The sequence below is a fragment of the Azolla caroliniana genome, unplaced genomic scaffold (assembly GCF_043228905.1).
Source record: "Azolla caroliniana isolate FFs.n. ecotype wild unplaced genomic scaffold, voAzoCaro1.0.p SCAF_5, whole genome shotgun sequence".
Classification (NCBI taxonomy): Eukaryota; Viridiplantae; Streptophyta; class Polypodiopsida; order Salviniales; family Salviniaceae; genus Azolla; species Azolla caroliniana.
The window spans coordinates 19994758-20009818 of record NW_028230440.1 but is presented as its reverse complement, the minus strand read 5'-3'; the positions used below and the strand labels follow the sequence as shown (position 1 = coordinate 20009818).

Below are 15061 nucleotides of genomic sequence, written 5' to 3'. Positions count from 1 at the left end.
CAATATAAACCCTAAAACAAACGACCTTCTATGGAAACCTTAAGACCTCAGAAACCCAAAAAATCTCTCTCCCCTCCTCCTCCTCTCTCTGCCTCTGCTTCTGCTTCTTCTTCTGCTCCTGCTTCGCTATCTTCTGCTTCATCATCTTTGTTCTTCGCCATCGCCTTCTTCTTCTTCGTATTCTCTATCATGCTGTTGCTTTGGAAGGATTGATTGCTGTGCTTTTTTGAAGGATCGCTGATGCTAATCGAAGGACTACGCCTTGTTTTGGACGGTTTGTCCTTTGTCTTGGACGTCTTCGAAGCTGTCCTCTCCAACTTAATCGACATACCAGATCTGCCGGACCTCCGAAAAAAGGATTCCAATTAGGGGAGCTTTATTTCATTTTTTTTTGTCTGCATTCCTTCTCCTTCTTTTGCTTCTTTCTAGCTTCTCTGCATAGATTTTATTGAAGCTCTTTTAGATTTTTTTGTTTTTTGTTTTTCTTTTAATGTTATTCTTTGGTGTGTGATTGGTTTTTGAAGCCTTCTCGATTTTTTCAAACTTACTGGATTTTATTTCCATCACTTTCTTTGTTCTACTTTCAATCACCTATTTCACAATTCAATCCGTTTCTTTTACTTTCTTTTGTACGAAAATTTCTGCATTCTGCATTTTTGCATGGTTGTGCATTTTGCCCATCTTATCTCCTTTGGGTGTATATCTCAGGTCTTGTGTCCTCCAGTAGCAGAAGAAATAAGCCTTAATTGAAAAAAGCTATGTCGAGTCCGCTTCATTCGCCTTCAGGCCGACCTCTTGACCTACTCAAAGTAGCAGAACTCAGAGAAGAGCTCAAAAAGAGAGGATTAAGCCTTAAAGGTGTGAAAAAGGATCTTTGTGAAAGGTTAGAAGAGTCTATAAAGAAAGAGTCGCAAGATCCTATCGAAGTTTCAAACAATGTCTATTTGCATGATAATATAGATACGACAGCTCAACAAGAAGCATTAACAGCTCCCCAGCACAAAGAAAATGATGAAAGTCCTGAGGATGAAGAAGAAACTATTGATTGCCAGGAGAAAGGCATAAAGAATGAAATCAAGGGAGATACTTTGGATGATAAAGAGGGGAATATTGATGTAGATGGAGGGCATTTGCTTGTAAAAGAAGGCTTTCCACTATTAGATAAAGCCATTGATGAATGTGTTGATATAGCAAAGGAAGATTTGCCATTTCCAATGAAGGAGGACTTGCCATTGGTGGACAATGCTATCAGTGGCAATGTTGATATAGGTTATATTTCAGTGGAATCTAGAAATATAGCATGTGATGTGGGGATGGTGGACATCGTCGAGGAAAATGCGAGCATAGGTGATGCCTCAGTATCTCGGAATGATATCCTGAGTGAAAATGAGGGTATAATTAGCGACACTCTTAGCACTCATGTTGTGAATGTCAGTGTCTCGTTGTTGCAGGAATCAGTACAGGCAAGAAGAATTGATGGTGATGTTAACATGCAAGTTTTGGATAGTTCAGTGAGCATGAATGATGGTGGGTCCTTGGTATCGGAAGATCATTCAACGAAGGAAAACAACGTTAATATACCAGTGTCAGATAACACAATGGGCATGATTGATGATGAGATCCTGCCACCAGAGCATAACTCAACAAAGAATGAGAATGATGTTAATGTACCAGGTTCACAGAGCTCAGTGGTTGTAAAGGATGGTGGCTTCTCGGTATTAGAGCATATATCTATTGGGCAATATCATGATAGTCAAGGTATTGGGACTTTGGAGAAGATCAACATGGAAGATATCCAAGGTAAAGTGGAACATCGTGAGGTTATTCGAGATATCAAAATAGAATCATTAGAGAATGAGTCAACACGACCGTCATCAGATGCTAGTATGATTGCAGAGGAGGAAACTATGCAAGAAGATAATATTGAGAAGAATTTGGATCATAAAAAATCTGTCCTAGTTAATTCTGAGGCCATGCCTTGTGCGATCAAAGATGAAGAGACAAAAGAGCTAAAAATAGATGCAACATGTAAGCCTGAACTGATAAATGTTGAAAATCTACCCACAGAAAGAATATTTGATGCATCTAAAGACCGAGCAGACTATACAGCTGATTTGTCCAAGCAAGGCAAATCAGATGATGTGTTTGATGGCACAAAAGTGCACCATGAATATACACAGGACATAATCAGAACTGAAAGTGGAAGTGGTCGAATATCAGAAGAGGAAGAAAGAAAGGAGATCCTTTCAAAGTCCAGTGCGGATGAAACTGAGTCTAGATCTATCCAGAAAAGGAAGGATGAAGGTAGGGTTATTAGATTTTATTATATCTTCTTGGAATATTTGCTTATTTCTGTTATGTTTTCAGGGGCTGATCTCAAACAGCCAGAGCCTGCCAAAAGAGTGAGGCGATGGAGTTCTAGTAATAACGTTCAAGTCGAGATTACTAAGCCCCTGACCATGGATACTGTAAAGGAAATCACCTCACCAGATATTATTGAAGGGTCTCCTGCTGGGATGTCTAAATCATCTTCGAAGGTACTTGCAACAACAGGGATTAAGCAGAACTCTTCTGTTGGTGTTTCTAAACCTTCCCCAAAGATAGCTGCAGCAACAAAGATGAATACAACTATACCTAAATCGGAACCTGAAGCAAATGGCACAAAACGAGTTGGTCATAATCATAACTTCCTTTTTTTTTTCTTTTTCCTTTTTTTTTTGTGATTTTTAAGCCCTTACTTGGATTTGTATTTCAGTTCCTGCTCCGGTAAGACCTCCTACAACGTCCCTCAAGATTGAAAGGTTTGTTCGGCCATTTACATTGAATGCTTTAAAAGACATGCTGGCAGAATTTGGAACAAGGGTTGATTTTTGGATGGATCAAATAAAGACACATTGCTACATAACGGTATGGAACTCTTTACATGGGATTTGTGTACTCTGTATTTCTATATGAAGTCTACAGAGATTGCTCTCATAGGTCAGCGTTTTCTTGCATGGATATCTCATGTGATGTTTGTATTTTTCTTCCCGCTTATATGATGTTCATGGAGGGATCACATGTATGTTTGTATTTGCTGTTATCTTCACATCATATTTACATGGGGATCTCATGGGGTGCTTGTATTTTTGTTGCCACTTACGTGATGTTTGCATGGTAATGTCCTTGGATGTTCGTATTTTCTTACATATCTTATATGATGCTCATCTCATCACAATTTTGTTGCATCAACAGTATTCTTCTGTGGATGAAGCAACTGCGGCGCGAAATGGGCTATATAATAAGAAATGGCCCCCATCTTTCGGTAATTTGCTTGTGGCAGAATTTGTTGATCCAAATGATGTGAAGGCAAGATCCGAGGGTATACTAGAGAAGACTGTTAATGCTACTCAAGCATCTGTTCCACCTCCGCATAATAAGTCTTCTTTGTCAACTCCTTCTCATGGCCAGTTGAATGCTTTACCACCCCCCCCTCCTTTGAGGGAAAGGTTAACACAAGTTCAAGTTCACAAGGAGCCGGAGCCTCAAGTTCTAACTCTAGATGATTTGTTCCGCAAGACCAAGGCTAAACCTCACATTTACTATTTGCCTTTAACCGACGCGCAAGTTTCGCAGAAACTCGGTGTGAAGCAAAAAGAGCAAGAGCTAATGAGAAAGCCCTCAGCCAGAGCATAGACAGACATGTTTTGTACAGACAAGATGGGTTATGTGCTTTTTACTATTATGCGTGTAATTGTCATGTGGCAAAAGCAGTCGTGGATATTATTATGTTTAGTGTTTGTGATGGAAAACCTTAATCAAAAGTTAATTAGGAAGAGATGTATATGGTTTTTTGGATTTGGCTTTGAAAGGAATGAGGAATATTCTTGGTTGAGCCCAACAATGATCACGTGCTCGTCAATAGATGTCATACACTAGAGAGTGGCAACCCCAGTTATTGTTCTCTAACTTCTTTAGGGCAAAGCATATGGAGGAAGTCGTATTGTGGTGTATAAAAAAAACATGATAGAAGTGTCAACAAAGTAAGTGAATTATCTATTGTGCATATGAAAAAAATGCACATTCACAATGATGGTGCAAGCAAAATGCGAATGGAAAAGTGGCCACGAAATAAGTGAACTAAGTTTTGCATGGAAAAAATGTGTATTCTCTGTATGACAGTACAACTAACTGAATGTAGAGGCATATCAATTGAAGAGAACAGCTAAATTATAAAATTGAGTCTAGCTAACTCGTATACCATTAAATTTAGATGACAATGTTGTGCGAGTGCACATGGTTCACACATGTTCACCCCTTACACTGGAAAAGGTGATATGCCAAAGCGTGTTTCGCATATACATTGTCTTCTCGGTAGTGTTGGCACTACTATTTTCATGTTGTCTCTTGGAAGAGCTGTTTGGTTCTAACAAGGCCATAACCATTAAAGATCTGACAATTCATGCTGATTTATTCTCCATGCCGTTAATTACTAGAAACATTTCTCAATGTGTAAACAAGCCGTTTGAGATCTAAGCCAATCTATAAATTCAAAATTAATCAGTAAGATTTAATAATTGTATATAATACCACTTGGGAGGAGCACATTCTTAAATCTAATTCCTTGTTTTCTTTTTTGCCATTGCAAGGGTGGAATGTTTTGGATCCAAGGAGTGTGCGATAGGGAATCAATGCTAGGGTAAATTCTAAAGGCAAATTTCAAAATTTTAAGGGTAAGATAAACAAGATACACTAATTAAGAGAAAATATATGGTGTAATAAATATTGTGCTTGTTAGGCTTTTTACGAAAGCCTTTGTGTTGGTAGTTTGAGAGAGAGAGAGTTTTGACGTTCCAATGATAGTGTTGAAACATGTTTTTGATGTAACTTTGCACTTAGAACTTTGTTTTTTGTGATTTTTGGCTCTTTGAAGCTTGTTTAGAGAGCTTTCCAATGAATTATTTGGACATTAGGTTTTGTGGTTGATGCAAGAAGTTACAAGGAAAATTTTCATCGTCTCAGGTTTGTTCTCTCAATCTCTGTTATGATGTCTGACATGACACAGGAAGTGAGTTGATGACTGTCGATGGATGTGGTTGTAATGATGGTTGTGAAAATTACAAACGGCAAAAATGTATCGATTCTACAGATCATGAGAAAACATTATATGCTACAATTCTCTATGGGAAAGATGTTATTGGGGATGATTATGTTATAATGGTTTTTTAATGCTTATTCTTTTGGATTTTATGAAAAAAAAAGAGAAAGATGCTAAGGATTGTGTGGAAGAGGATGTCATATAGGATGGAGACGTTTTGACAAGTTCTATGATCGCCATGTTATTTTGTATTTCATTAGTAAACTTCCTTTGGTATCATGGATTAAACAATGGTTTATTTCATTCATAATGCCAGTGAGTCTACAACAATGTCATCCCCAATCTTTAATTTGCATCACATTCGAATGAGCATATGATGGTCTTAATCCTTGAAAAACATTCCTTGTAATTGATGGTCTTGCCTTCTGATAACTTTTGACAATACAAATTCTTTACAATGTCTTGTAACTGAACGTGTTGTTCCAAAAGCTCTTCATCATGCAGATTATTCATCAATAGTACATTGCATCGTGTAAGAATATGTGAAAACTTATCAATCAATTGCTTACATCTTTTAGCATTAGTCATACCATACATAGTAATACGATGAATATCACTGTTGTTTTTTAATGTTGTATCTAATACATGTCATCCCTTTTGAATTAACATGTTCTGAAAACATGCTGAAAATTTGTTGCATACAAGCATAAAATAAGGAATGAAATAATAAAGAAGAATTAACCGTCAAAGGAACTCTATCAAGTAATGTTTTGTATATATCTACCGCATGTTTATTAAACTCAAAACATATGGGAAAATGATCTGATGCCCCTCGCACATTCCGTGATACCACTTTCATTTAACACCTTTAGTAAGAACTTGCTTTTTATAACCAAGTGCGTTCATAAATGTACTAACTGCTTGTTCAAGAGGCACATAAGGATTCATGTGCACTACGTCCCCTCCACCAATAATAGAGTTTTGTTGTCTAGCCCCACGAGTACGAAGTCCTTGATTAAATCGAGGTCACACCACCCTTCTTGAAGAATCTAATTGTAAATTGTTTAGACAATCTTTGATTTCACAATAGCTTTTGCCAAGGATTTTCCTTAAAGCCCTCATTTATTCTCAAAGTATCTTTTGGTAATTTCTTACCATTAGTACTTTTTGTGTCCCTTTACATGGCAACACCCTTCCCTTTTATCTTATGCTCCACTTGATGCCACTCTTTATCTTCAACACCTCTAACATGACCATGAACTTTTGAATCTCACTCTAACCCATGACATGTTACTTGATCCATGACCCACGTTGATATGACAATATTCTTCTCAACATCTTCCTTATTTTTTCTTTGACATAATTTTCCGTGGATAGTTCACCATGATATTGGCACCCAACCACAAAATGCCCCACTTGACCATATTTAAAACAATGTCTTGCAAAAGTCTCCCATTGAAGCTTAAAACAAAATCGAATAAATTGAGATGTATTTATACTCAATCATCCTGGAAGTTTACAACTCGTGTCCCATAACATGCAAAATCTACAGTTGTTCAAAGAATTAGCATGAGGAGCAACCAAAACTTTACCAATTTTAGACATCAATTCTAGTAGTGATTCCCAAAAGAATGTGTTACTACAATCAATTGTCACCCAAATTGGACATGGTTATTTTATAATCCACCACGGGAACCCATTCCATCACATGCACTAATCTTCTATAAACAAATATTGGTACCTTCGCCATCAAAGTAGTATAGTTTTCTGATGATTAGAAAACCACATCATAGAAACCTCTTGGATCCACATACATGTCCTCAACATATACGATTCATTAAATTTCCTATAGTGTGTATCATTTGGAAATACTTATCGGATGTTTGGCAAGTTTTGACCCGTTGTTATTTGAGACCTGAACAATGGGTTTTTTCTCAGTATATTCAAAATGGTCCAAATGACGAGATGGAGATATTGTTCCAATTGTTACGATATTGGGGACTACAACACAATTGAAATATGCGTAATGCTTTCATATTTGATGGTAGAGATGGGGCGAAAGCCTATATGAAGAAGTTGAAAGGTATTCTTATGTTGAACTTCTGGATGTTAGAGGATGTGAGGATCATTTCCTCAAATGCATATTCAAGTTTTTTAGTGGCATTACATGACGCACCCCCCCCCCCCCTCCCCCCCACATAGCATAGATAGGTAGAGGAGACTAAAAAGTGTTGTAACAAGTGGATTTTACATACAATTAATATAATTGTGCGCTTTTACAAAAAAAAAAGATACACTAGTTATGCTAGGATTTGGGACAAACCCATAAGTGCTTCTAACACATGGGTACATATGGAGATTTGGGAACCGAAGGATCTTACGACTAGCTAACCGCTTCATTACAATATCTTGAGGCATTTACCAATTCTTTTGATAAAGCAAAGCTATTTTCTCTTGAATATGTTTAGTAACTTCCAAGGTATAATGTAAGGTAGTATTTGATGGCATTTTATGTTGGTCTCTTGTTTTTTGCTTGGGGGTGGTCAATGTGGTTAAGTGTCGTTAAACAATTCTTTGCTTAATATTAATATTCATTGGTTATCATTTGTATCCAACTTGTAATGTAAACATACATGTACAAGTCGATAGACATTTTCAATTTTTAAACCCAACTAATCGTGCTTATAATTAATGTCTCCTGCCATGACATCTTCCAACATCTTGAGCTTATTTTTGATGAGGATACTACCGGCCACAACCGGTGTTGCGGAATTCGGCGCTTGCATGTCGGATCCGGGCGGGACCACCAGGGTCATGGACCAGGAGGGGAGGAGTTGCTGGGAACCTGAATCCTCCGGAGCTTGCCGCATTGCTGACCGGTTCGATCCCGGATACTCTCCGGACGTGACCAATAACTGCACGGGAAGCGAGGGAGTGCGCCCTTGTCCTTGCTGCCCCTTTCGTCCGTATGTACAAGGGGCCCAAAAGAGGCGCGGGACACGGCCCGGTTAATTGCGCCTGCCCGCCCGCCCGCACGCACACACGCATATACACACCCGGTTACAACCGACACCTCTACACCGGCAACCACCCACACACCCAGACCCTATGCTAACCGGAGATGTACACGCACCTACACACGCAATGGTCGCGACGATGCCAGTTCCACACGGGGAGGAAGAAGGAGCCTGCATCCTAGGGCCAGTCGGGGAGCCCTCAGGCTCGTCCGCACAACGGGACTCTCGTGCAGGGCACGCCTCTTCCAAAACGAGCGCCTCCTGTGCCAAGCCGCTTTCGGGGAGTGCACGGGCTCGTTGAACCGATTGGGGTCTTGCGCACCAAGGAGGGAGACCTGCCAGCGAACCACCTAGCGCGCAGGCTTTGTATAAGCGACAGAAACCAACACCTACACACACACACACACACTCGCAGACATGATGGACAACGGAGTGCTAAGAGCCAACGAGCAGGAACTCGGGGAAAGCACAGACAGTCCGCACGCCACCTGCCACAACCTAACACACCACCCATGCACCCACACAGAAGACATTGAAACCCTAACAGGAAACAGAGACAACGCACCCCTACACCACGACGAAAAAAAGACAAAGTATATATATGTAAAGGGGAAAGATACAACCCTAACAACGCTTTGCTGCCATGGCGGCGACACCCCACTTCTCAAGAAGGAGAAGAAGAAGATTACCAATAAGTTACTAACCCTCGGAAATTCTTAACCAAAATGGTATACCCTTATGACTCAAAAAATGGGCAACCCTTTTACAAAGGGCACTCCCTTCCTTTTATAGAACAAGGAGAGGGATGCGTAACAATGGGGGATAAATCCCTTATTACATGGATCCTCTATCCCAAATTAAATTTTGTCTGGCGCCATGATGACGTCCCTATCATTTACACGATTTGTACAAGGGTGAGTGCACATGCTCCACCTCGCCGATTCTTCTGATATTCCCCGGTTTCTCACCATGGCCCGGAATCTTCACGACATCCGCCCCCACCAAACCGCATGTCCACCTTTACGTGCCAAGTTCGGAGAAGGGTGAGAAATTCAGACCGGTGAGGAACTGGTCTTCTGTAATCCGCATTCCGACTGCTGCGTTGGCCTCGCCGGTCCGAACCGTCGGCTCCGGTTCCTTCTCCGCGTTTGCCTCCATGTAGGCTTGTTCGACCCGCTGATAGGTCATTCGCCGTGATCCCGTAGTGTGCGTGCTTCCCCGTTGCCCCTTCTGTTGACCGCATGCACGCTTCTCGTTCCGCGCTGATCTCCACGACCTTCGTCCCCTCGCCGCCACCTTCCTTCTCCTTGGTCTTACGTTGCCAGGGCAACCGAACTGCCAATGTCTCTGGAACCGGTGTGGAGGATCCCTCTCCTGCCTTCAATGCGAGATCACCTGAATCGGAAACCCATCTTCGCGCATGTATTCCCGCTCTGGCACCTCTGTGTGCCGTGCATCCCCTTCCCATGTTCGGCTCCGCCTGTGCCGAACTCTAGTTACTTCCCATGCACGCGTCGTCTGCCCTCGCCCGGCCAGATCGTGCATCGTCGCTTCTCTGCATACCGGTGTCCTCCCTGTACGAGGAACACCTCCTGGTAGCCCGCTTGGCTTCTTTCGTCTTGCACTGCCGCCACCGGTTCAAAGCCTTTCGCTTGCCGTCGTCCCCTTGCCCCCACCAGCTTGTTATCTCGGGTTTGGCTTGCCACGCCAGTTGTTGCCACTCTGAGATCTCTGAAGCGGGTGTGGAGGATCCTTCTCCGGCCCTCGATCTTGTTTCCGGTCTCCAATCCGCGTAGTCTGTTATGTGCTCGTGTTCTCGTTCCTGGCACCACCATGTGCCGTCTTCCGCCGTCCTTGTTTGGCACCGCCTGTGTCGAACGCCATCCCGTACCTGTGCTTTGATTTGGCCCTCGATGGCCACACATACGTCTTTCGATCTGCTTTCGGTGCCCCTTTCCGGCTTGGCGCACCACTCCTTGATGGGGTGTCCCCGACAGCTTACTCGAAGATCACCCTTGCCACGTTCCGGCCCGCATGGCCTCCTTCGTTCGCGTGACGCCTCGACCATTCGATGTTTTTGCTATTACCACCTTTGTCACCTTGCCGCCACCTTCCTTTACCCTCGGTCTCACATTGCCACGTTGGTCGAACTGCTGGGGTCTTCAGACAAGTGTGAAGGATCCTTCTTGGGCCTCCAATTTGTCGGGTCACCGACTCGTGCACCGAGCACGTCCGATCTTCGTCTTGCCGACTCTTCCGCTCGGGTCCGTATCCGGTTCATGGCAGTGTCTCTGGCCTTATACCTCCTTTTGCTCTTTGTTCCGCTTTCCGTTGTCCGATCACGTTCTCCTGCCGCCACCGTCCATCTCTCTAGGTCTCACGCCGGCTCTCGTTGTCGGCTGCCGGAGTCTCCGGATCAGTGTGAGTGTCTACCTCCCCCTTTGCCGTCTCGCTCCGGCCCTTCTACCTGATCTGGTTCACCTGCCGCCACCGTCCATCTCTCTAGGTCTCACGCCGGCTCTCGTTGCCGGCTGCCAGAGTCTCCAGATCGGTGTAAGGATCGCCGTAGACCGCCCATCCGCAATCCTTTGCCTTCATCCCCTTGCTGCCACCGTTCGTCACTCTAGGTCTCACGCCGGTTCCCAGGCCGACTACCAGAGTCTCTAGAACCGGTGTGAAGGATCCTTCTCGGGCCTCCTTTTTCCGACCCTATCTGGGGTCTTCCTTCTCCGCTTGTCGAGAGGGTGGCTCGCTCCACACCCTCTCCAGTGGTACCGACGTACAATGTTCCCGGCTTCTCCGTAGGCCTGCCTCTTCCTCCCTTCCGGATCGGTTATTCGGAAGTCCGCTCCACCTGGTTCTCGTCAGGGTCCATCCATCACTCCGCATTTCGGGTCCCGTTCTCCTGCGGCCACCGTCAGTATCTTGGTCTTACATCGGATCTGATGCTGATTGCCGAAGTCTCTAGATCCGGTGTGAGGTGACCCATAGGACCGGTCTTCGTTCTTCGCCTCCTCCCTTGTACTTCTCCTGAACTCGTCGTTGCTCTCCTTGCTGTGCTCCTGCCTCCATCTTCCATCTCTTTCGGTCTCACGTTGCCATGCCGGCCGAACTGCCGAAGTCTCCGGTCAAGATGTGGGGACACCAATTTCGTAACGACTCCTCCGGGGCCACCGACCCTTTTAGTGGTGTCGGCGGAAAGCATCCGCTCTGTGATCGATCAAGCCCCGCCTGGGCTTGATTCTCTAATGTCTGGAGTTTCGGCTCCGATGCTGATCCTACCGAACTCATTCCACACCCTCGATCATCTTCCTTTCAATTCACGACCTTCGCCCGGTCGGTCTTTCTCCCCATGTAAAAGAGGGCGGCTCGTCCCACACCCTCTCCCGTATCGGCACCGTCGTGCCCCGCTTGGCCTCCGGCTCGACCACGTCCGTCTTGTCCGCACGCCCTCTTCCTCCTGTGATGTTGCACCATCGCACGCCACCTTCGTTTCGCCTCTGGGTGACCGCGCTTTGTGAGCTGCTCAGAGCTCCTCTTCTTTATGCCGGACGGTTGAGCCTTCGGTGAAACTCGTGGGACTCCGTCCCTGTTGTGACGGTCGACTTCTTCAACTTCGCCCATCTCGATGCGCCACTTCTCAACTCTCCTTCTCGAAGTCTTCGGCCTCGAACTCCATCCTCCCTTGCTGCCCTTCATGTCGGGTTCACCAAATATGTCACGGAATTTCGCGCTTGCATGTCGGATCTAGGCAAGACCACCAGGGTCGTGGACCAGGAGGGGAGGAGTTGCCAGGGACCCGAATCCTCCGGAGCTTGCCGCGTTGCCGACCGGTTTGATCCTGGATACTCTCCAGACGTGACCGGTAACCGCATGGGAAGTGAGGGAGCGCGCCCTTGTCCTTGTCACCCCTTTTGTCCGTATGTACAAGGGGCCCAAAAGAGGCGCGGGACATGGCCTGGTTAACTGTGTCCGCATGCACGCACACACGCATATACACACCTGGTTACAACTGGCACCTCTACATCGGCGACCACCCACGCACCCGGACCCTATGCTAACCGGAGACATACACGCACTTACACACGCAATGGTTGCGGTGATGCCAGTTCCACACGGGGAGGAAGAAGGAGCCTGCATCCTAGGGCCGGTCGGGGAGCTCTCGGGCTCGTTCGCGCAACGGGACCCTCGTGTAGGGCACGCCTCTTCCAGAACGACCGCCTCCTGTGCCAAGCCGCCTTCGGGGAGCGCACGGGCTCGCTGTACCGAGTGGGGTCTTCCGCACCAAGGAGGGAGACCTGCTAGCGAACCACCTAGTGCGTAGGCTCTGTATAAGCGACATAAGCCAACACCTACACACACACTCGTAGACATGCCAGACAACGGAGTGCTGAGAGCCAATGAGCAAGAACTCGGGGAAAGCACAAACAGTCCGCACGCCACCTGCCACAACCTAACACACCACCCACGCACCCACACAGAAGACACTAAAACCCTAACAGGAAACAGAGACAACGCACCCCTACACCACGACGAAAAAAAGACAAAGTATATATATGTAAAGGGGAAAGATACAACCCTAACAACGCTTTGCCGCCATGGCCGCGACGCCCCACTTCTCAAGAAGGAGAAGAAGAAGATTACCAAGAAGTTACTAACCCTAGAAAATTCTTAACCAAAATGGTATTTACCCTTATGACTCAAAAAATGGGCAACCCTTTTACAAAGGGCACTCCCTTCCTTTTATAGAACAAGGAGAGGGATGCGTAACAATGTAGGACAAATCCCTTATTACATGGGATCCTCTGTCCAGAATTAACTATTGTTCGGCGTCATGATGGCGCCCCGATCATTTACACGATTTGTACAAGGGTGAGTGCACATGCTCCATCCTGCCGATTCTTCTTATATTCCCCGGTTTCTCACAATGGCCCAGAATCTTCACGACACCGGTTGATACACATGCGTACGTGAGTGCAAAGATCCAAATGACAGAAAAACAAAAGTACAGAGAACAAGTATTTTTACGTGGAAAACCCTAAAAGGGAAAAACCACGAGAGTCCACAAACTCCAAACTATATCACTAAAGGGAAAAAGAAAAGGAATACAACAAGAAACTGCAAGGCAACTTCCTTGAGCTCTTCTTCGTAAGACCGATGGTTACAAAGGAGACACTCTCACTGTCTCACTCACTCTCTTTCACTTACACTCACTTAGTTACAAGACAACCAACATCAACTATCCATACTGATGTTCCCAAGTTGTATTTATACTAATACAACTTTAGGGCTATTTACAATTTTGGCCAATAGGCACATTAAAACCTATTTACAAATATGACCTTTTCCGAATACCTATATGGATCCGGTTTTTCTTCTTCCTTGGATCCAACTGATCTGTTTTGTGCTCTGCTTCCCATCTGGTACTAGCTCGTCCTATCCATAGTTGGTTCTCCGGAATCCAGTCCGGCTCATGCTTTACTTCCCATCTGGAGGGGCCTGTTTCACAATAAACTCCCTCTTCACTCAGGCATGGGGTGCTTCGTCAATTTGACCCGTCTCCGGCATGTATCGAACTTTTATGCCGACAACACTTTCGTCAGCACGTCTGATCTGTTCTCCGCGATGTGGATCTTCATAAGAGCAAAGCCCTTCTCATGGAGCCAATGCTATCTTTTTGGATGTGCTTGGTCCTCAAGTGGTAGGAAACATTCTTCGCAAGGTTGATGACACTTTGGTTGTCGTAGTAGAGTTGGAAATTTTCTTGTTGAATCCCCAACTCTCCAATATTAAATTCCTTCATCCAAATAATTTCCTTGCCGGCTTCTACAATTGCCATGTACTCCGCTTCCATGGTTGACAACGCCATGGTCTTCTACAACCTCGACTGCCACGAGAAGGCTCCCCTTGCATAACTCATGACATATCCAGATGTGGACCGATGGGTATCCACATCAGTTGACATGCCCGAATTAGTAAAACAAAGGGGTTACTTGAGCTGAATCGGAGGCACATACTCGTGGTGCCTCTTAGGTACCGGAGTATCCACTTGAGTGCAACCCAATGCTCTCTACCCAGATTGCTCATAAATCGGATGATGACGCCGATTCTGTATCTGATGTCTGACTTGGTACATACCATCGCATACATTAGGCTTTCGATTGTTGAGGCATAGGGAACCTTCATCATCTTAGTCTTCTTCATCTTCATCTTCAGACATTGTCTACTAGATAGCTTGCTGTTGGTCGGCAGTGTTAGGCCAACCGACTTCGTGCTTTCCATGTTGAACCTCTAGAGCACTTTTGTTACGTACTTCTCCTGTGACAGCCACAATTGCCGCTTTGTTCAGTCTTGGAAAATGTGCATTCCCAGGATTTGACTTGCTAGACCCATATCCTTCATTGAGAATGACCTGCTCAAGGCCTTCTTCAACATTCCAATCTTGATATGGTCCCGTCCGACGATCAACATATCGTCCACGTACAACAGGTGGATGACGAAGTCTCCTCCGCTGAACTTGTTCACAAACACGCAATGGTCGACTTGTGTCTTGTGATACCCTTGGTTGGCCATGAAGGATTCGAACTTTCGGTACCACTGCTAGGGCGCCTACTTTAGTTCATAAAGAGTCTTCTTCAGTTCTCCTTCCCCTTTTCAACGAATCCTTCTGGTTGCTGCATATATATCTCATCTTCAAGATCTCCATGCAAAAAGGTCGTCTGGACATCCAATTGTTCGACTTCAAGGTCCACGCTGGCCGCTATGCTCATCACCATCTGAATGGATGTCATCTTTACTATCGGGGCAAAAATCTCATCGAAATCCAGTCCTTTCTTGTGTTGGAAGCCCTTCACCACAATGCGGGCTTTATACCTGGGTGGATTTCTGCCATCTCTTGGTTTTAGTTTATACACCAACTTGTTTTGGAGTGCCCTCTTTCCTTTTGGTAACTTCATCAACTCATATG

General features: G+C 44.8%; 1 protein-coding gene across 1 annotated transcript; it reads left to right on the top strand.

Annotated features, from left to right (window-relative positions):
* The first annotated feature begins 587 nt into the window (after positions 1-587).
* On the top strand, positions 588-3722 carry LOC147864372 (uncharacterized). Its single transcript, XM_087320150.1, has 4 exons — positions 588-2304; positions 2368-2673; positions 2756-2907; positions 3235-3722. The coding sequence occupies exons 1-4, from the start codon at positions 759-761 to the stop codon at positions 3673-3675; spliced, it is 2445 nt and encodes an 814-aa protein (XP_087176276.1). The 5' UTR covers positions 588-758; the 3' UTR covers positions 3676-3722.
* Positions 3723-15061: the final 11339 nt, after the last annotated feature.